Source organism: Dermacentor albipictus, unplaced genomic scaffold, assembly GCF_038994185.2.
Source record: "Dermacentor albipictus isolate Rhodes 1998 colony unplaced genomic scaffold, USDA_Dalb.pri_finalv2 scaffold_27, whole genome shotgun sequence".
NCBI lineage: Eukaryota > Metazoa > Arthropoda > Arachnida > Ixodida > Ixodidae > Dermacentor > Dermacentor albipictus.
This window is the reverse complement of record NW_027225581.1, coordinates 3,384,643-3,407,784: the sequence shown is the minus strand read 5'-3', so window position 1 is coordinate 3,407,784 and position 23,142 is coordinate 3,384,643. Positions and strand designations below refer to the sequence as shown.

Genomic DNA, 23,142 nt, shown 5'->3' with positions numbered 1-23,142 from the left:
CTATTTGATGATTGCTTTTTTGGGTTGTTTATCTCAGCAGTGCTCCAAGTCTTGAGTTCTTACAAGCTAGCTGGTATTGAATACTGTAATTATAATGCCTGCCACTGCCATCAATTTCTGTTAGCGAAAATGGTCGCATTGTCATGACGCAGTTATGTTCAATATTTATCGGCAGTCACTGCTGAAACACTCAGTACAAAACACAAAACAAAGATATGGAGTCGAAATGTAAATGGCGAACAAAGCTATAGTCGATTCTGTAGTTCACAGAACTGTCTTTTTTTCTGTTGGTGTGCCAGAACCAATTTCACATTCACAAACTTTTTAGTGTTGCACTTCTGGCAAACGCAGGAAAATTCACAGTGTTTAACAGCAGCCCCTGGGAAGACAACCTAGGGTCGCTTCGACAAGAGAACTTGTCTTACAACATAGAGAACTATGTTGTAGGTCACTATAGCAAGGGGCACGTTTTGCTGATTGAATATTACTCGAAACAGTTTTATTATTTGTACTAGATGTTTGAAAAAAGAGCCAATTCTAAAGTTTTTCATGCAGATTTCATATATGTCATTAGTATTTGTTTAGCTGCTTCGTGAGATATGTCCTACACAAGGGAAAAATACTTTGTAGGCACTTTCTTGTCTACGAAATTTTCGCAAGATCAGTGTGCTGTAGCTAACTCAGGTCTTTGTAAACTGCAAAGTGCCGATATCTATTCAAAAAGCATGTAAAATTGCTAGAATCATGCAACATTAGTAGGCAGGCAGACAGGCGTGCCTACTAATCTTGCATACGTCTAATGCTATAGTGCAAAAAAATTATTGAATACACTTCTAAATTTTTTTCACACGATAGCATGAGAATAAACTTGCGCACTTATAATTGTCCTATACTAACAAAATTTGGCATACATACTCTTCAAGATCTGCAGAAATCTGATATCCAGTTGAAATTGCTATCGGTGAAATTATTTAAAGCGGCCTAATATTTCTTTTCCATAGTTCCAGCAATTATACAAGCCGTTTGGATAGGTATCACCACTTTGCAGTATACAACTAGCTAAATAACATACAGCATGAAGCTATATCTGAAAATTTTAACAACAAGAAAGTGCCTACCAAAATATTTTGCCACTGTGTAGGACATACATAAAAAATAGCTACACAAAAATCCATGACAATTCAGATCTAGTAAAACACTTTATGAATGACAACATTTTCACATCTCTAGCACAAATATATAAAAACGTTGTTTCGAGGAGTATTTCCTTTTAATCGGTGGGTGTCAGTGTATTCTACCAAAGTGTCACAAAATGGATTCAGGTATACCATGGGGTGTTTTATAAAAAGCACACGCACGCATCTGCCTAAAAAGCCCCACACCCTGCTTGCGTTCTTCAGTCATTTTTGCATTCCGTTGTATGTTGCAGCGATATGCCGTATGCCAAGTCTAGCTAATAATGATCGCGCTTACCATCTGTCGACTGCTATGCAAACGACTCTTCAAGACAAACCAACCGGCCTGCATGCACCAAACATTCTTAAGCAGATGCCTCATTTCATTCCTTTCATCACTTCCCGCACTTCCATCACAAAAAAAAGCTACAACCAAACTTGCCTTTATTATGTTTAGGCGTTATAACGGTTGTGGTCAACAACAACAAAAAGGCGCCTTTAGATTCTTCTCGCCTGCACTTGTGGGCACGCAACAAATTAGAGCTGTAACAATAGCAGCAACGTTTACACTGATACGTTAGAAGTGTACCCTATTCATACGCCAACGCTTGTAACACAGCTGAGATATTCACCCACCCTTAGCGGAAACGTGCCGTATTAGGATAGTAGTGAAGACAAATGCCACAGTTTGCGCAGCATGCCCGCCGTGTCTTTCTATGTCACTGGCAGCTAAGGGCGCCCATCTGTTTCTGTCCCCTCAAAGTGGACATGGCTTCGTTATCGCCGCAAACTTGCCGATATCATTCATGACAAATACGGAAGAAACTGTTTCAATGCACGTAATGTACTTACGAGAACAAAAAAAATCGCGTTTGGCACGTTCGGCTTGCACCGCCGGCCGCCATATTTTTGTGTGTGTCCCGCACTACATAAAGCGGCAGCCGCCTTTTTGTTTACCTGTTGTCATCCTGTAGCAAATGCCAGATGAATTTTTTTTCTTCTTGCGGGAAATTTAACCAGCGTAATGATCGCACTCCTCAATTTGCGTCAATTTTTTGACAAAAAGTGTGCTCATTATGCGAGTAAATAGGGTAATATATTGAATTTTTAGCCTGCGAAGGGATTGTATTCAAATGGGGGCAGCCGACTCTAGTTTCACAATCAACAAATATTTGTTCTCGCAATAATGAAACCAGTCATAACATATATCTTCACAAATTTGGAAATGAATGCACAAAGAACTTTGCTGATTGTCACATTAGTGCCCCAAGCAAGATTTTTGATGTTTATAATTCCTAGTTTAATTAGTTGCTAGTAACTACGTGTGGGCGAGTTACCCAGACCTGGCAGCCAATATTTAAATCTGAAATAAAGACATTCATCCCGTTGACCACGTAACTCCTATATCATTAGAAGCGTGCATCCATGGACATATAGTCTGTAAAATTATTTTTGCATGATCTGTACTGTTACTCTTGCACTAATAAATTCTCAAAATTGGCACATACATTTGCTATTTGCAGCACTGCTGTAAACCTATGTTTTTGAGAAATGCAATATCAAAAGTGTAACACAACCAATGTGTGCATGAAACCTACGATGCCTTTGACATTCGTCAGTGTGGCAAATAGGCACTGAGAAATGCCAAGAGCATCATAGCTTTCATGTCTCAAACCTTGTATGCAAGTACCACTGGATCTTTCCAGTGAAAGGAACCATATTATTATCAGACTTATAAGAGGAACTGATGTTTCTCTAGTTTATTATTTTCTTTTTTGAGCTCCTATATTGTTGACTTTTCCAAAAATAATGGGTGTTTGAAATAACTACTCAATATTGATATTAAATTTGTCCTGCACCAGAGACCATGTTAGGTTACATTTCTTGAACACTTTGCATTGCTCTAGACTATCAAAGGAAGAAAAATATGCCGTAAGTTTGCATTTTAGCCTTCTGTATAACAAGAATTAGGAACCTATCAATTACATACACAAGTACAAAAGAGCTACGATAAACTGGGCATAAAGAAAGACATACATTATTATAGCAGGACTTGATGGTGAGAATTCTAATAGAAAGGAACCATTAAAAACTAGGTACTCAAAACACATATGAATTAAAATAACACAAGTATTTGCTATGAATTTGAAGAAACAAATAGAATGCCTCTTCAAATCACTCCACCCCAACATTTATCCATGGTTCGATAAATGACCACAGCTGGTGATGCTGTTGGATAGATGGTAGTAGAGATACAGCTGTGAAATAGGTGGAACATGTAGAGGGGCCACCAAAGGCTGCACACTGGTTGCACAGCAGTTTGCCTTGATCTCTGGACTTACTCGACACCCATGCGTTAGGCCTAGCTATAGGTTGTTTGCAAGAGGCCTGGCCCGAGTGTGTGGCATGGCTTGGGTAAAATTTCGAGGGAACCGTAAAAACATAGATCCATATCTATAAGCACCAAAATATTCTTCACAATAGGACAAGCGTGAAGTTTACCATCTGCACATAGCAGATAATATAAACAGACACAAGTCACCAGACTCGAGGTATATCAATTTGCAAAGGTGTAGATCAATATGAAGAGCTGCTTATAGGATGGAATGTTTCATTTTGTTTTTTGTAGATCAATAATTGTATCTTAAAATAAAGTCACGTGTACATGGCCCTCCCTATTTGCTCAAGCAGGCTATTCCATGCGAGCTTTCCCAACCTGGCACACGACCACTTGAAATTCCTTTATGAAAAACAGGAGGCCCTTCAACATACGAGAAATGTTAGTTTCAAGAAATGCTTAACTCAAAAAGCTTTTTTAGTGGGCGAGCACTAAGTGAGATTTTGTGTAAAGCGCCAAACTATGCGTCATTAAACTCATAGCAAAAAAATTGGTTCCTTCATTAAGATGGCCAAATTTTTCAGGACAATAAAGAGCGACCGTACACTAAAAATTGAACTTCTTATTAGCCACTGCTCGGTTTATTATGGGTCATTAAATATGGACAAAATGTCCTAATAACTTTACCTTTATAGAACTGGCTTACAGCAAAAGCTGCAAATTTATCTAATCCACGTGTTTAGGACTTGTGCTGTATGCAAAAACTGGTTTCAGAAAGATAAATTATGCAGCAGTGCACAGAAATGAGGATGAACTTGCAAAAAAAGTCAGTTTTGATATGTTTATTGGCATACTTACTATTGAAGCAGTCCTAGTAAATTTGTGCCCAATGCCATGTATGAGAGTACATTGTATTGTTTTTAAATTGCTCAAGTTTTATCACAGTAGTTTTTGTGCTAAGCAAGAAACAAATTGTAAAGTGGTCTCCCACTAGTTTCAAAATTAGCATCGCATTTCGTGTAATCCACATAGCCTCTTGGCGGCTAATACAAAATGCTTGGACTTGAGCATTCCTGCACTGATAGCAGGGAGCATAAAGTGCCTCGAAGTTAATTCTTTTATTGCTGAGTGGCTGCAAGCCACTTCACTAAGAAAGTTGCCACTTAAACATATTTACCCTAATCTTTCTGTCGGCTTCCAGGCTGCTTGGCATCATCACTAAGCCTACGAACTCCCTAGTGGACGTAGTTGGGAGACGGTGGTGGCAGGACGCAGTGACAACAGTCGCCAAAGGCTTCGAACTCTCTAGTGCACGTAGTCAGGATATGGTGGTGGTAGGACGCAGAGGCGCGAGCTGCCAGAATGTACCTGCAGCAAATATGCACAAATTTTCTTAGTCGTACCAGGTCACAATTTACACGAAAAAATCAGCTGTCTGTGTAACATTGATACCAATTCAACTAAAGGTAAACAGTTAGGTCCTAAAACACAACTAGAATGTCGACAAAGAAGAAATTGTATTTATGTTTATGAAAATCCATGCAATGACAAAAAAGAATGTGCAACCGATTGGTGCATGGAAGGTTGGTTGAAACCTGAGCTAATACCATCAAGTGATCTGCTAGTCAACCGCAAGCCTCTTAAAATGTCATTGTATATTTTTATATGCATTATCTTAAGCTGCATTATTACAAGTTTTACATCTTTTAACATAGGTAAATCACGAATCTAATTCAATTAACGAATTCCAGTGGTCGGTAATATAACAAAGTGCAAGCTCTAAATGAAGCTGGCCAAACTGGGTAATGAAAAATAACAATGTGGCTCTCTACGTATTGTTTTTCTGGCTTTCGCTGTAGCATTAGAATGCACTGGAAATTTTACCGTCCTTACATTTCACCCTCCTATAATGCATAATACTTCAGCAAGAGCAATAATGTTGTCTTTTAACCGTAAATAGTAATACAACAAGAAATTTTACTGCAGCCAACGTCCTGAAAACAAAACTTCTCTTCGTCGAAACATTGGCTCCAGCAATGCTCCTTGTTCTATAGCTCTTCATCATTTCAAGTCTCTGTCTTCCTGTCTACCTCTGTACTTTCAATGTTGCGTCAATGAAACTGTAATACCGGAGAATTAGTAAATGTAGCTGATGAAGTGCTTGGGCTTGTTGGTAGATAACGACAGAGTAACTGCGCAACATTGAGATACGGACAAAGGAGGCTTAGGTGTGTCGTCTCCTCCAGCCATGCCTCGCCTTTTCGCAATTACTCTATCTCGATGTAAAAGTATTACCCATTGCACAATAATACTAAAATGAATAAAGGCCAGGAAAGTGGTCACAAAAATTACAAGAAATAGCATCATATGCTAATGAGACATGCGAAAGTGCCCGCTATGATCTGTCTCACCCATAACGTGCTTTATAAGATGGCGAATTCTTCTGGCGGTTGCCCCCCCCCCCCACCCCATTTCTTGAATACCTAAAATAAAGTACATTTCAGTATCACGAAAATACACAGGACAACAGCAGTAGTAGAGGAGATAACACACTGTTTAGTAGAAGAAAGAAAACTAATCTCTGATACACGGCACACGAAATTTCCTTTATTAAATTAGTAGAAAACTACACCACACTTCTTTTCATTCAATGCTGTCAGCGTTTCTCGGTACAAGAGGAAAGGTATTTCTGCATGAATGAAGTAGAATAATACATACCCTTCTACGGTTACAAAATACGCCACGGCGACTAAGCCAACTACAGCTGTATATACTTAAGTTGTTATATGCACTATACAATAGCCAAGACAGGATAGACCTGGGTTCATATGCAGCTCACTGGGAGGTACAACTTTGCAATCGACTCTTTGGCAAGCTATTTATACTTGCCAAATATATGCACTAACATAGGACTACAAATAAAAAGACAATTCTTTTCACGAAACAGCGCACTCACAGTAGAAACTCCAGTAGCAATACTACACGCTCTCCACATAACACACCCAGGTTTTGTAAGCCTAGTAGGATTTACTATATAAAGGTTGCAGCAAGTTCTTTCTTTTAAATATTTGCAAACGTGAAAATAAAGATTACATAAAAATAATAAGAGTGCACATCGGTTTAGATTGTGAACTAATACGTTTTCGACTTGCAGCCAAAAGCACATTAAATGTGTGCTGTTTCAGCGCTTTTAAAGCCTTGTGTCTGTTCGCTTGTGCATGCAACCCCCTTACTGCTAGGAAAATAGCTGCCACGTCGCCTGACGCTCAATACAGCATTGCAGTGCTTTTATTATTCGCCGTAACATACCTAAAGCGCTAGTAAATCTTCAGAATACACAAGCTGTCTTCAATGTTTTCGACGACCTGTCTTCGGCAGCGAAAGTGACACTGGTGTTATTATTGTATCTAGACTTCAAGTTACGCAGTAATCGATATTCTATGGTGGTGTTGTTATTGTATCTAGACTTCAAGTTACGCAGTAATCGATATTCTATGGATTTTTCGATGCGACTGGCATTTCGTCACTAGAGTCGTCAAGAATGGCGTTTCTCCTGGCAGTTCAGTTTTGCTATACTTTCAGACGCTCTCCTGAGGCTTCAGTGTGCCAGTAGTATTTTTGCATACATACGTGCACGCATGCCTGAGAAACGTCTGTGAATTGCCAAGAGAAACGTGGCGCAAAATGTAGCCATACCGGGAGGGCCGAGTACGCGCCGTTAATAAACTCGGAACAAAAGCTGATATGCTTACCTGTGATGATAAGAGAAATATGGCAGAGGTCACTCCCCGCTGGCAGTCTTTCGTATGCATCTGGCCGTCTCTGTGCGTTGCGATCTCTCATATCAGAATGAAAGACGCAGTGCAAACTGCAACCCTTCGGGCGCTTGTGACGGTCGGGTGAGCTGCACTTGCTCGATGTCGGCAAAGACGAAATCGGCGACACGCTGCTGCTGGCGGCAGTTCCCCTCGTCGCAATCACGCAGCACGGACAGAAGCTCCCACCATAATTTGCCACAACGCCTGGTTGCAGTCCCCTCTAACGCAGCGATTTCAGAACCACTCAACGACAACGTACTCGCGCGTGATTCAGCGCAACTGCAATATGGCGTCATGCTATTGACGGCTTCGGCTTTCGATCATTTTGTATCTGCACAACTGAGCAAAACAGTTGCGATAGTTTCGGTTTTGTTTCCTCGCGTTGAAATAAAAACTGTTTTGCACACTGATAATTTTACGTCACTTAAGTTCACGGAAGAAACAGCCATGTATTTAACACGCGTCTTGAAAGACCTGCTACGTTCACTTGGCAGAAGCAAAATATGCTGGTCCGAGTGTGGTTGTGTTTGAAATATCTATCGTTGGGCTGTCGGAGCGTGCTCGAAGTGTGAAGGCGCGGCGTCCTTAATGTGCTTAGCTATGACGGTGCGGCTGCCCTTGATTTCTGTCGAGTGCAGTTTGCGCTGATGTAAGGTAGAACTATAAAGCCGCCGATCTTACTGAACAATCTAGTGCATCTGAAGCTGCCAGAACTCCGGTATTTCATCCACAAATTCATGCGACTGTGTTCCGCTGTCACCAAATGCGAGCGTAGTCATTTGGCGGAGATCTAGCAACACATTTTCCAGAAATATCGTTCACCAATTTGTCACGAAGTGGAGAAGCAGTGTTGTTGGTGCTTCGTAAAATTTTCTGTTTATTGCGAATTTTGCGATAGCAGTTATATGGACACAACCGTTGAGATATACCTGTCGGTGTTGCCGTGAGCTTACGTATAAAGTCAAGCGCGATAAAAATCCTATCCGGCGCCGTTGGCTGCGCGCGTTAAAGGAAGTGTTTGGAGGTGAACCGGGCTAGATATGTGCCCCGAGTCATCTATAGGAGGTCACGTGATAAAACGCCCGCAAGCTGGGGGATGGAGGCGCTGGTTGAGCGCGCTTCTCCTCCTCTGGCCGTTGCTTTATCCCGGTCTTGCGCCACCCTCGCTCTGTCTTGGAAATATTTTCCGATGGATGCGAAGCTGGGGGGGGGGGGGAGGGGGAGAGGGGGGGCGTCCAATAGCGCAATTTCAAGTTTCGGAGACGCCTTGAAGGAAGAGGCAGCAGAAGCATCCGGTCCGCTCTGTAAGCGCCCTTCATCACGCCAGCGCTGTGACAGCGAGTGTTCGCGGTCGTTGTGTGAGATCTGTTAATGTCTGCACGTGCGCGCGTGGCCCAGTGCTTGCTAATTTACGGAGTAAGCGAATCTTTACTGCAGTTTATTAAGCCGATGATACTACGAACCTGGGTTCGTGCAATTGGTCGTGCAGTGGTTCATGCAGCATTGGGGCGAAACTGCTATATTTTTGTATTTATATTTCTATTGGGTTCAAAAGCAGTTATGCGCACGCTGATGTTTGTGCCTGGTCGCGGAACGCAACGCACTCCGGTAGCCCAGTGGCTTTGGTGTTGCGCTACTGAGCTCGAGGTGACGGGTCCAATCACTACTGCGGCAGTCGCACTCCAACGGGGGCAGAATGCGAAAAAACTGGCGTATACCGTGCATTCCGTGCACAGTAAATAACCCGAGCTGCTGAAAATAAATCTGCAGTTTTCCATTACCGTGCACCTCATAACAAGATCTTCATTTTGAAAGCCAAATCTTCAAAATTTAATTTTACGTCGCGGAATTACATTTACAATCGACACTGTTGTGTGCGCCTACTGAACTTGTTATCTCGTTGCTGTGCTCTCTTTAGTGGTCAATACTTCTTTTCAGATTTACATGTGTTCAGAATCCTCTGTGTCAAATCCAGGTCTTCCTTTTTATAGGAAATCAGCTATCGCTCAAGCGTGTGAGGTATTAACAAACATTGTCAAGGAAAACAATATATAGAGTTTGAAGCAACTGCAGAACATGACAAGTATGAAGGAATGATACATTGCCTTACAACCAGAACAGGAACCTGAGGGCCTGCCTAAAACGGAAGACGCTATCTGGTATTTCTTATAATCCTGCCTTATAATCTTTCTCTCGCCAGACTCATCTCGAATATCAGAGGAGTCGCGATCTTCCATGACGACTCTTCGCGTGCTATTAAGAATCAAACAACCCATCCATAAATGTTGACTTGTTTTGTGACCCTACTGGCGCAAAAGTGTGTTCGGAAGAAAAAAGTGAGTGTTGTTGCCGTGAGTGAGTTTTTACTCTCTTTTTTCTTAGAGTGTATGAAAAAGAAATGGGTTGTCCATGGCAAAAAAACTCATTTCCTAAGGGCAGATTTGGCTGTAAAGTCGCCTAACATAATCGCTGAACAGGTCGTGAAATCTTTAGGTATTGAAATGATGACCACAACTTTTTGTGTATACTACGACCATAAAATTTCTGTTGCAGAATGGTGATGCAGTAAACGTGTTAGTAGCACTCGGACGTCACCAGTGAGCCCCTGAACGCATGGACAAGGAGGAAGATGCTTTAGAAAATGCCATCGCAGGAGCAGCCTCTAGTAAGAGTACGTGCTACGAATCTTTTGGACTCATAACTTGAAATGCGCCAACATCTTGTAGAAAACTTCGAAACTAATATGAAAATGTAGTTCAATGTTGAGAAAGATTGCCGTGTGGAGGGCGATGTGCTGTTTGTATACTGGGCAAAGTATTTCTCTTTTCAGGGTGTCTACCAAGTTGACATTTCCAAATTCCCTGAGTTTTCCAGGTTTTCCCTGAGTGCTTTTGCAAAATTCCCTGAGTGATGCAGAACTATGTTTTATGTCAAGTCGCGGTGAAACCATATCGCCGTATGCTGCCACTCTCTAGTAAGCATATGAAAAATTTTTTAAAGAAAACCGACTTAATCCAATTTGAATACTAAGGAGTAGTGTTTATGTTATTCAAAAAAAGAATATAAGGGAGGAGTTATTAAAATGCACAGCAAATAAAATGTCTTCGAAAAAATTTTCAAATCGAGTTGGACATTCTCTAGTACAAATAAAAAGGAGATGCACACAGAAGCAAATATCTTCGAATATGAGCTATTTCTATCAACTGATAGCATGCTCAATGTCATGCAACTGTCCTGACATACTCTCAGCTCGCGCAAGACGCCTCAGTGTTGTGTTTCAATGCTTTAAAGAGTTTATTTTGGTTTGGATGAGGGATACCTGCATCTCAGCATCAGCAAACAATTTGTTTTTTGAGCGCAGGCTCCTTCAAAGAAGCGGTCGCGTACTTAATTCCCCGTTCATTCCTCAGTGCGTCGATTCTTTCTGTTCTCGTCCTCCTTTCGCCGTGCGTTCGCCCCACGGACCATTTGAAGAATACTCTTGGTCAATTTACAGTCAACGTCCAATTTTTCGGACCCCTTATGGGCCGCGAAAACTTCCGAAAAATCAGGCAATCAGAAAAAAATAAAGCATGTCTTTTACTGCCCTTAAGGGCTAAAATCGACACATGTACGTCTGAAAAAGCTCTGAATGCCTGTCAGTGCACTTATTAGGCATATCGGTGCTCCTACTGTGACAGGTGAGGGCGGGTGCACACGTGTAAAATTAAGGAATACATACAGTGTCCCGCGACAATTGCCCCTTCCTACGCTTGTTACGCTTCACCGCGTTACACGACTGTAATGAGTCGAAGCAGACTTTCGGGAAAGAGCATTATGCAATGCGCAGTGCTTTCCGAGCTTCGAAGACAAAATTATTGCTGTCAGCGGAGAAATGAAGAAACACGGCACCGAACGACACGAAGCTTAACAGCGAACGTCGAAGCAGCTAGGCCTAGCGTTGCCGCAGTGGTGGCTACGGCTGCCAGTGGATCTGCGTGCGGGAGCACCGGTTCAAGGCGGCGAGGTAATCAAAATAGCAGCGGTGGTGGCTTTCATTAATGCCGTCTCGGACCTGCGATCACGCAAAACGTTTAGAAAATCGGACGGCGAAGAGTTCTTGCATCTGAAATTTTAGACATTATGATACATTGACTTTTTGGGGTACGTGGTGGTGCCGCGAAGCCGTCCGAGTTATCGGGAACCCGGAGAGTCGGTCGTTGACTGTACACTGGCAACTCCTCCAGCCGACGACGAGTCGTTACGAGTCCTGTCTGTTTCTCGAGCCAGTATTACCGCGACTTCTGACCCACTAAAAAAATTACAGCTAATTTTTCCTGATAGAAGCGCAAATTCCCTGAGTTTTCCCTGAGTTTTTCCAGACTACTCAAAATCCCTGAGAATTCCCGGTTTTCCCGGTTTTCCCGGTTGGTAGACACCCTGCTTTCTTTGAGCTGTTGCTTCCCGACACGGTAAGACGTGGATCGCTGTTAGCGTCTCGCCACAATTGCCACACACGGGAGTCTCATCACCAGTCAACAGGTCGCAGTGAGTGCCATACCTGCAGCCTATCCGAGACGGCAGATGTTACCGTCAGTTTGTCTTAATTTTGTAATTGATGGCCAGTTTCCTACACTTGGTTTATTAATGTGAAGTTTGTTACGGGAACTGACAATCAATCTTTATGGTACCCAACATTTAGTCCAACTAAATGCTTACCGTTTATAGGGCCTAATCATGAAGTGGTAACAAGGGAAGGGCCATGTAAAATGTTTTATCAGAATTTTTTCGATCTGCAGTGAGGATGTAGTCGCTCACTGGAACTTTTGGCGAAAATGATGATAGGTGAGGGCGATTGCAATTATATTGCGGTATTAGTAGGAGGTAGACGACAAGTCTACCTTCTACTTTGCGGGTTCTAGTCGGAATCGGCGCAGGACAGGGGTAATTAGAGATCACAGGGAGAGGCCTTCGTCTTGCAGTAGACATAAAATAGGATGATGATTTTGATTATGATGATGATAATGATGATGATGATGACGATGAGGCGACATGTGCTGCGGTAGCCGTTAGAAAGTATTTTGTTTAACAAGTCCATGTTCCTGGCATTAATGTTTTTCGAAGTGCTGAAGTATTTCCCCAGTAATAGCTAGGTTTTCTCGTGGATTCCTGTCCAACTGATGTGCTGTTTACCCAGTGAAAACAAAATAAATTGAATTGAAAACGAAACGACGCCTTTATGTATGATATGCATATCAGCGACCTGACGGAGCAATGCGTGCGATTTTGATTTCCTGAATATAGAATAAAGAGTAGGCGCCTAATAATGTACTAACGGAAATTTTTAACAATAATTAGGTGGTAGTAAGTAAAAGTGCACTTATGTACAGCAATCTCATAGAATGCATCCGATGTTCTACGATTTCACCACCAGGCCTCGTTCCCTACTAGTTCTCTGAGATTTTTTTTGCTGATTGTAAATTTTCATTCCTCCTTGAATCGTGAACTAGGTGCCGGATTCAATCATTATAATAATTTATTTATTTATTTATTTATTTCAGATACCCTCATGGCCCAGAGGGCATTATTGAGGGGAGTGGTACACACATTTCAATAAATTTGTACAAAAGGAGACAACGCATATATATAAAACATATATATATATACCGGAACAAATACATAATTCACTACCCAGAACATGAAGCGAGTTCAAAATTTATACAATTACCAAAAAACGCTAAGTCACGCACAGAAAAGTCGAAAATCGCAAAAATTGAAAAACGCCACCATTAGCACAAACATGAACACAGCAAATCTGGGGGGAAAATACAGAAGGATGCGCATGATAACGAGAAAAATGCAAATGGAACCAAAGCTATGGCAAGCAATAATATGTTGATAATTTCTTCTTAAATTCATCAAAATCTTTCGAAAGTGCAATATCACATGGTAGCTGATTCCAGTCCAATGATGTTTTTGGAATGAAAGAATTCCTGCAGGATGTTGTACGGCACTGTGAAACACCAACTTTGCATGGATGATCTAAGCGGGATGAAACATATGTTGGCGGCGTGAGTAATGTATCTTTAAGGGTGGAATTCATGTGGTAAATTTTAAAAAACAGACACAGGCGTGATATTTTTCTGCGCGTTGAGAGAGGGGTTAGTGACAATGTGTTTTTCATTTCTGTGACGCTGGACAAACGATCATAGTTACGAAAGATGAAACGGGCTGCTCTGTTCTGTACGGCTTCGAGGGCGTCGATAAGAGAGTTAGTGAAAGGGTCCCATACTGAATTAGCGTATTCTAGTTTGGAGCGGACAAGCGATTTGTACAGAAGAAGTTTAATAGGTGTCGGGGCTAAGGAAAAATTCCGTTTCAGATATCCAAGCATGCGGTTAGCGGACGCGATGATAGAAATGATATGTGCCTTCCAAGCTAGGTTTGACGTTATGATGACACCGAGGTATTTGTAAGATGTTACCGGTGTTAGCAGGGAGGAACAAATAGTGTAGGGAGCGGGGCACGGATTGACGCGACGCGAAAAACGCATTACTTTGCATTTAGTATCGTTAAGTGTCATCTTCCATTGTGAACACCAGTTAGATATAGTAGCTAAGTCTTCCTGGAGTAGTACAGTGTCATTAGTATTTTTTATTTCCCGATAAACCACACAGTCATCCGCAAAAAGTCGCACTGTGGATGTTACGTTGTTAGGTAAGTCATTAATATATACCAGAAAGAGCAAGGGACCGATAACAGAACCTTGTGGGACGCCTGAGGTCACAGATACCGGTGATGAGTTAATGCCGTTAGCGTGCACGTATTGGAACCTGTTAGACAAAAAGCATTCAATCCATCGTAGTACATTTTGGTCGATGTTAAGTTTACTTAGTTTGTGAAGAAGCAAGCTGTGAGAGACTTTGTCGAATGCTTTGGAAAAATCTAAATAGATGCAGTCAACCTCACTGCCACGATCAAGTATGAAGTTAATATCATTTGTAAAATTTATTAGCTGTGTTTCACAAGAAAAGTGTTTTCTAAATCCATGCTGCGCATGAGTAAAAAAGGATGATGACTCAAGAAAGTTTGCTAGGGATGACAAGATTACATGTTCCATTATCTTGCAAGGAATGCTGGTTAATGATACTGGCCGATAGTTGAGTGATAGGTGCTTGTCGCCTGATTTATGGAGTGGAACTACCTTAGCCAATTTCCAGTCGTCTGGGACGTCACAAGTTTGAAGGGATTGCTCAAATATTTTCGATAGTATGATAGAAGAATATACTTTAGTGTTTTTCAGGATTTTAGTGCTGATATTATCGGGACCACATGAAGAGGATAACTTTAAACGATCTATGATACTTATAATGCCTTCAAAGTCAAAACGAATGGGATCCATAGGAAATATGATATCGGGAGTATAGTCAGGTGGTGATGCGCTAAAAGGGACAGAAAATGCATTAGCAAAAGTCTCGTTAAGTACATTAGCACTATCACTGTTAGGGATGGGATTTGAATGAGAATCCAGGAGAGAGATTGATGGCTGATCTGACCCATTAACAACGTTCCAGAATTTTTTAGTGTCAGTTAAAAGAAATGATGGCAGTGTGACATTAAAGAAATGTTGTTTAGCATCTTTTAACGATTTTTTATAAGTGCCAACTGCGGCTCTAAGAGCTGACCAATGCTCCGATCTTCCGGACGACCGCGCCCTGACATATAACCGCCTTTTTCTGTTCCCGAGGCGTTTTAAGGAACGAGTGAACCATGGGGACCTACGATTAGTCGTGATTATTTTACGAGGGACGTGCAATTCGATTAAATCATGCAGGTTTTCTTTAAACATGCACCAGTTGTCGTTAACAGATCGTTCGGCAAATGCCAGGACGAAATCGTCGAGAAAGAACTGGAGGCCATCATTAATTGCAGAAAAATTTGCTTTAGCATAATTGTAAATGGTTTTCGTTTTATTTGGCGTTTTATTCGACGGTAAATTCAACGTGACGTGCAGTAAACAATGATCACTTAAGCCTGGCAAGTATTTTACCTCGGAAACAAAATCTGGGGCGCTCGTTAGCAAAAGGTCTAATACGTTAGAACTGGTAGCTGTCGTCCTTGTCGGCTGAGTAACCATTTGTGTTAGCGAGAAGAAGGAGCAGAGGGCTGAAAAACTTGCCGACTCGGAAGATCCGTCACCGTCCACTGCAGGGCTAGACCAGTTAATGTTCGGGAAGTTGAAATCACCAAAAATAAAGATAGGACGACCAGGAAACTTTGTTTGAATTATGTTCAGAACATCATGAAGGTCGTTAGAAAAGCCGACGGGCGTAGATGGTGCGCGGTAGCATGCACAAAATAATAGAGCTTTATGGTTAATTGTTACCTGTAGACATTTGAACTCCAGTGTAGTACCAACACTAACTTCAAAGCATTCTAGATTGTCGGACAAAGCGATTAATACACCACCGCCGCGACCAAAAGAACGGTCACAGCGAAATACACGGTAACACTTTTCCGTTGAAAATATTTCATTATTATCTACAGTTTCATTGAGCCAAGTTTCTGTCAGTACAATGATGTCGGCTGCTGTAGTATCGGCCGTGCAAGATAAACTATCACGATTGCCAATGACACTGCGTATATTAGTAAAAAGAACTGAGACGTTATGTGGTGCTTGCGCAGGTCGGTGCTCATGTTCGTTGAGCTATCTAGGAGACAAAGGACCAGAGTTAGTTACAACAAGTTTTTCATCTTTTTCTCGAACGCTATCAGTTATAGGGCAGTAGGTATAGCATTTTTTCTTCAGAATAAGCTTATTAAAACGAAGACTAAACGGTTCACCGGGCTCAGTTTGCTTTGCGAATTCAGCAAGCTTTTTCCGTGCATGCCTGGTGTCCGGAGCAAAATCTTCATTAATCGAGAAATCGGACTCTTTTAGCTTGCTTTTTGCGCCCATGACCTGTTCTTTAGTTTTGTAGTGCGTGAATTTCACAATTATTGGTCGCTTTTTCCCCGTTACAGCCTTACCGATCCTGTGCGCGCGTTCAATGTCCAGTTCGGCTAAGGTTAAGGACATGTTCTTTTGAACAATACCTCTTATTTTTTCCTCGGATTCTGCCCATGTTTCATTGGGTCCCTCTGGAACATTATAAAATACAATATTGTTTCTACGAGACCTATCCTCAAGGTCATTTAAACGGATTTTTAGTATCTCATTTTGAGCTAATGCTCTTTCAGCACTTTCGTTCACTGTGATCATGTCCTCCCGAACTGCGTCGAGCAACTGCAATTTATTTTCAACAGCGTTAAGGCGGGCGGAGATTTCTGTAATGTTTTTACTTAGTTCCTTCTGATTTGCTGTAAGGCTTTGCAGGGAATCAATTATGCGCGCCTGTCCTTGTTCTATGTTGGCGGAACGGTCCCGAAGATCATGAAGCAGTGTTAAAACAGAACTGTCATCACCTGAAGCTTTCGCGGATTTATTAGAATTCGGCCCGGGATTCAGCTCGACATCCCCGGACAGCAACGTGTTCATCACGCAAAAACACTCATGCACATGGTTCAAAAGCAGCTGTGGGCATGGGAACACGACAAGGAACGCGTTATCTGAGCGTTTAGAAGATGTGTAACAAACCTGAAACAGGCAGAAGCGGAAGATGTTTGTCAGCCGCATTGTAGCGTTGTTCCCATGCCCACTGAACTGCTGCGGACGGTGCCAGTAATTTAAGTAGAGCGGGGGCGTTGATGTCGATGGTGATGCAGTAGACCGTCCAGGGAGAGTCACAGGAACTGGCGCTGGCGTGGCAACTCGTGGATCGCCGGAGGATGCGTCACTTGGCGCTGGGTTTTCAGTGTGCAACACGTGTGGCAAAGCGCCATTGCAGCACCGATAAGGCGCCGCAGCGGTGCTTGGGCTGGATGCTGTCACGAGCTGAAACAGGCAGAAGCGGAAGATGTTTGTCAGCCGCATTGTAGCGTTGTTCCCATGCCCACTGAACTGCTGCGGACGGTGCCAGTAGTTTAAGTAGAGCGGGGGCGTTGATGTCGATGGTGATGCAGTAGACCGTCCAGGGAGAGTCACAGGAACTGGCGCTGGCGTGGCAACTCGTGGATCGCCGGAGGATGCGTCACTTGGCGCTGGGTTTTCAGTGTGCAACACGTGTGGCAAAGCGCCATTGCAGCACCGATAAGGCGCCGCAGCGGTGCTTGGGCTGGATGCTGTCACGAGCTGAAACAGGCAGAAGCGGAAGATGTTTGTCAGCCGCATTGTAGCGTTGTTCCCATGCCCACTGACCATGGTCAATGGTCAATGACCAATGGTCATTTCATTTACGCCAACGTCTCACAACATATTCTGGCCTGTTGTCAGTCCCTTTAGGTCTTTCAGTGCCTCACGTACGTTGCCGATGACTCCTCGTTTTCTTTTTTTTCTTTGTTTACGTAGGAACGACTTTATTCCTATGGTGGGGACATCCATGAAAGACTTACTTGGTTTTGTTGTTATTGATGTGGACTTATGGCAGGCAAGCAAATTGACCTGAATGCCTCTGTGACCGAGCATAGCATAATATCTGGATGAAATGCCTACAACGCACAGAGGATTGAATAATGTTCAATAAAGACAGGATATTTATTCTTTTGCAGAAAAATTAGGGCTTTGAAGACGCTTAGTGAATGTGTACATATTATTAGCTTTTTCATTTTTATCTCGATATGTTTCGGGGTACAAACAGCCGCATTCAGAAAAGCATGGGCTGACTGAAGCATAAAGGCCACAATATATGGTGCGAATATGCGAGGAATAGTCGGCGTTCGACGCCCGGCGGCGTACGCGCGACGGCGGAGAAAACGTTGTTCGCCGCCGATCCAGCTGGCGCAGAAAAGTTCGCTGGGTGGCGACGTTACCGGAAGCGGCAAACGAGCGGCGCCCCAAAGCGAGCCAATCACTATCCGCCCCGACTTCCGACTAGGCTTCCCCGCTTGTCCGTGTATCCCGATCCCGCTCTATCGTTCACGCCGGTCTCCCACTTTTCGTATTCATGGCATCCAAAGCGGCGCGGCTGGAATTTAACAAGTTAATAACAGCCATGGTTAGACAAGCTCACGTGCGCTACTTTCGGGTCTGCTTGCTTCGGCCGCGCGCGCGTTGAGCCACAGAAGAGAGCCGCGGAGTTGGAGGAGCCGAAAGTTGTTTACCCGCCCAGTGTTGCCACAAGGCATAGCATCGCCGCTTTCTTTAAACTACATCGGCACATGAATGTCTCAAACACATAAAAAAGACTAGAAATCATTTCTAAACAAAATTTTACGCGTTTTTAGAGTGTTCCGTTATTCAAAAGCAATAATAATTGTCATTAAAGTTTTTTTTTGTCACGTGTTTCACGACAGCGCATTTGCCTCGTCTAGCCACACTGATAACAACGCAGTGACTCGCCGCCGGCGGCCGGCCTGTTTTCGCTCCATGTAGCGCAACCCGACGAACATACGGCGTCGCGCCACGGCAGATTTTCTGCCGCCCGAACTTCGTCGTAAAAGTTCACTCCATGTATTCTGGCCTTAAGGAACGACGGCATGAGACCTCGAAGCATCTGTCAGGATTCTGAGCGCGACACTTTTGACCGAAGTTTTTGGAATTGCAATTTTGCGTGTATTTCAGTGGCGTGTTTTGTAACTTCAGCAAGAAGACGTGTCGCCATATATCAGCTGCCACATACAAGGTTGTACTGGCTTGGCAGGAATGATTAGCATAAGTGGTACACCGATTTCTTTACAGAAGTTACTTACAAGCAGTGATAAGGGCTCTTTCATTGTTGTACAACTGCGCAAAAGAGTGACGCGAGTCATATCGTAGGCCGTTACGTTACAAGGATGTTCATGGTTAGAGTGGGCTTGCAGGAAATACATCACACTGGACAACGACCTTGGCAGATGGAGTGACCACTCAATAAATTTTATATAGATATTTGTACAGGGCTCGTTCTGAAAGATCCTGAGGCCAGGCGTGTGCCTAAATGATGAACAGGATCAAGTATTTCAGGGCACATGGTGTATAAGAATAATACAGCAGAGCTCAATAGTCTAGGGCGTGGTCGTCTAAGAGCAGTGAAGTACAAATAAGCATCTTCTGTGACTGCCCCAGTTGGTGCGGGGGTGAGTGTGTCGTATGTTTATTGTTTTCAGGCGATTGGCCTTTAGGCATCTAATGTGGGGGATAAAACGTAGTTTTGCACCGTGTATGACACCTAGGAATTCATGCTCTTGTTCACAGGAATGTGATGTCCTTGCAGTTCGACAGTGGTATTAGTGGACAGTCATCTCTTTCTTGAGAAAAGGACACAGGAGCTTTTCACGTAGATTGATCTTGGACACATATTTGTCTGCCCATATGGGTACTTTCTTCAGCCCAAGATGAAGTTGCCTTTGACAGACTGCAACGCCACAGGATTTCCAACCTGTCTGTACATCGTCTACTATAAATAGACAACAAAGTGAAAGTTTCACAGAAAGTGTGCTCCATATATACTCCAACTCTAACAACGGCAAAAAAATAGCCATCAAAGCAAACGCCGGAGATCGAGGTCGAGGATGACTGGTATTTTACATGCGTTTCAGTTGTCGAACCACTCACAGCAGTAAAGGAATATCTGTCATGGTGGTGGCGTTTAACGCCAGGAAGGGGAAATGACAGTATTTTCTGAACCGTGTGTATGAAATACTGAACTTTTCTGACTGGATCAATGGGATAAAAAGAACAACTTGTCATAAGGCCGATGGCAGTTGGTGTAACAGTGACTGGCGCGGCCGTTTTCCTTAAAGTTACAAGGCTGGTAGCAATGAAGAGCCCAAGAGCTGCATTTAGTGTAATGTGAAGAGCTCAACGGTGACAGAGAGCTGCATTGATTTCTTTATTGTGAGCAACAAACTGAGCGATGACGTGGCTGGTGGCTACCCGGGTTACAGTGTAGATCAGGAAGCCGTGGTTCACGTATACACGTGGCGATAAACTTTGCGTTATATCCTTCTAGGTATTCGGGGCACTGCTAACACAGTGGCTGATCGGAAGCTGGTACGTTACAGACATTGGTGGGGAATTCCGCGCTTTGCGAGACAGCCGTGATTTTTTCTGCCATCGTTGCCAGTGACTGGGAAGTAGTTGAAGCCGGCGAGGCTCCTAATATCGCCAAATATCTGCAAAGCTTGCAGGATATCGCGGAGGGTCTCGAGTCGAGAGTTAGCGAACTGGTTGCTAGTAGTTGCCTCATGTCGTGAAGCAGGTACGTCGGCATACGCTCTCCAAGTTTCTCCGATGAGAGGAGCTGCTGACACTGGCGCGACTCGGAGTCGGCGATACGCTGCAGCTGCTTTCACTTAAGGTTGCCGTACGGGTTCGTCTGTGGAAGAGCTCGAAGAATGTCACGTACATGAGAGGCGATGGACGAATTGAGCGCACTCAAGATGTAGTCATATTTGGCCGCCTGTGATGAGACTCGGCGGCGGCGGCGGAACTGGGCCTCCATGTAGATAAGCCCATTTCATAGTCCCAAAGCCGCAGCTCTGTCGGAAGCAAGGCTCACAGCGTCGCGGTGGTAGCGGTGTGAGCAGCGTCCGGTGTAAGAAACTGTCATTTATTGAGCTAGTTCCTTGCACTAAGCCGCACTTCAGCGGATCTCGTGGACCGTTCGCATGCCAGCTGCTGACCGTGATGATCATGATCAAGGTCATCCTTTATGGCTCGTACCCAATAACGGCTATAGGCCGAGCATTGCCAGCTAAGGGATATCGTGTTCTTGTTTCTTAGCGAAATGGTGCAACCCACTCTAGGGTATCGGCCTTGAAAAAACTTGTATTATCAATAATTTGGCGAAACATAAGGTGAAATTACCTAAGTATCTAATTAATGGTAAATAAGACGTCTCCTGTTAGGGATGGGACTTATCGAATATTTACATATTGCAGTAAACATTTTGCGGGCATCAGCAGTAAAAAGAGTAATTTTAGTATGCAAGTCATTTTGTCTGGAGCAGAATGTTGCAGAATGCTAAACCAATGTTCCTTTGGCTATAACCAGGGGGGGGGGGTTATTCTGGAAGAATCCACCAAGTGAACTGTCCTTTTCGGCCGCTGCCGACTGGATGCAGCTGTGCGAGAGAGGAGATGACCGGCGACAGCCAATTAGCAGCGGCCGAAATGGACAGTCCGCTAGGTGGGCTCCTATTGAATACCCCCACCCCCCACCCCAGACCTGTTGTCGCCTGAACTATCTTCGTCATCAGCGGTAATCCTGCCGTACACTGTGCACGGTACTTTCAGGTATGGGATGTAATTATGCATGCGTGTTTTACCATATATGGGCAGACCACATTGACGAGCTTTCCCATGCATGTAGACACGCCAAGCACCGAACAAAAACTTTCTAACAGTCCTTAGAGAATAAAAAACACTCACTGATAAAAGACACTGAATGTACTCGTATCAATAACCATTTTAAAAAAGGATAATCCCGATACTTTAAAAAATAAGTGAAAGTGAAAATGATCGCATAAAAAAGAAACTAGCAATTCCCGAACGAGCAATAATTTTTCAGTGTGCTTGGGCCGTGAACGGCACCGCTGCACTAAATTGTGCACTTATTGCCCTGTCATGTCGATGTGCGATAGCTTGATTCCAAGTGTGCCGAACTGCGAAATGCATATTGTAGTACGAAAGGATTTAGGACGAAGTACTTTCTCTTAGGCAGAAAGCTTTATCTTTCTTCTTCTTATTCCAGTGACGATGATGGAGATGATGCTGTGGCCTGACAACAAAAGGAACGCGTTAATGATCGCAATGACCATCCCCCGGGTAACAGAGTTGGTGCAACCACGAATGATAACAGATAAAGAAACCCAGGTTAAAGGATGCAGCCGCTGTTCTGGTAAAAAAAAGAAAGTCATTTTTTTCAGCAATGTGTATTTTCCCTTGAGCAAAACCGAACACCAATTCATTATGGCCTGAAAATAATTGCGCATTCCACCAATGAAATATTGACTGTTTGATTATCCTCCGAACATAAACTTGATCACTTTAGCAACTACACAAAAAAACGAACAAGATTGATGTGAATTAATTGGTTATCTTACCTCTCCAGACGTCGACGTGGATTTGGCCGTAGGGGTATACGATGACACCATCTAAATTCATAATCCCAATTTCTTTTTTATACGTTTGGAAGAACTGGGCTGGGAAATCACAATGGCGATAGCTCTAATAAAACAAATGCGGAAATGTACACGAACAGTGAGAGTCAGCTCGTAAACTTCTTTGAAGCAACAAACCTACATATATTGAGAAAAATCATACTGAGAGCCCTTGCTTTTTCTAGATGTTGCGCTTGTCGTATGACATTGAAGGCTGCTAAAGACAGAGTTTGACTATTTTATTGTTACTATTACTTTGAGAGGGCTATTGTGAAACAGAGCCGATGTGTTGTTGATGTTCCGCAGTAAAATCCTTATTACCGAGACGACATATACGAGCAGCCAAAGAACGCTATATTATCAAGCACCTGGCAATTTTTCGTGCCCATACAAAACTCTCTGCCGACTATAGTCGTTTAAAGCAAACAATTAACTAGCGCCTTAAGTGTCACTATTTTCCTATAAAAAAGAATACGTTCCATAACTTTTTCGCTGCAGGCGCTTTTATACTATCAGGAAAATGCACGGCACGCCTGACGTATTTTTGTGCGCTCTTCACGTCATTTCAATAGATCTGAGTGCCTCAAAAATACTAACATCGTAAGAAAGAAAGCAGTTTAGGAATAGTAAGATTAGGGCATGTAGAGAAAGCT

The 23,142-nt window shown here is 43.1% G+C and overlaps 1 protein-coding gene across 10 annotated transcripts in view; it reads right to left on the bottom strand.

The window, feature by feature from the left end:
• LOC135910419 (uncharacterized) overlaps window positions 1–22,653 on the bottom strand; it is a 299,314-nt gene extending 276,661 nt beyond the window's left edge. For 2 of the 10 annotated variants that reach the window (XR_011509968.1, XR_011509973.1), the window contains exon 1: window positions 22,433–22,606. Coding sequence is in view for 2 of the 10 variants with exons in the window: in XM_070529678.1 (XP_070385779.1) it covers window positions 22,433–22,483 (51 nt within the window). In the remaining 8 variants the exon portion in view is untranslated. Of the gene's footprint in view, window positions 1–22,432 lie in introns of all 10 variants that reach the window. The other 8 variants (XR_011509970.1, XR_011509969.1, XR_011509966.1 and 5 more) reach the window with 8 other exon arrangements.
• Window positions 22,654–23,142: the final 489 nt, after the last annotated feature.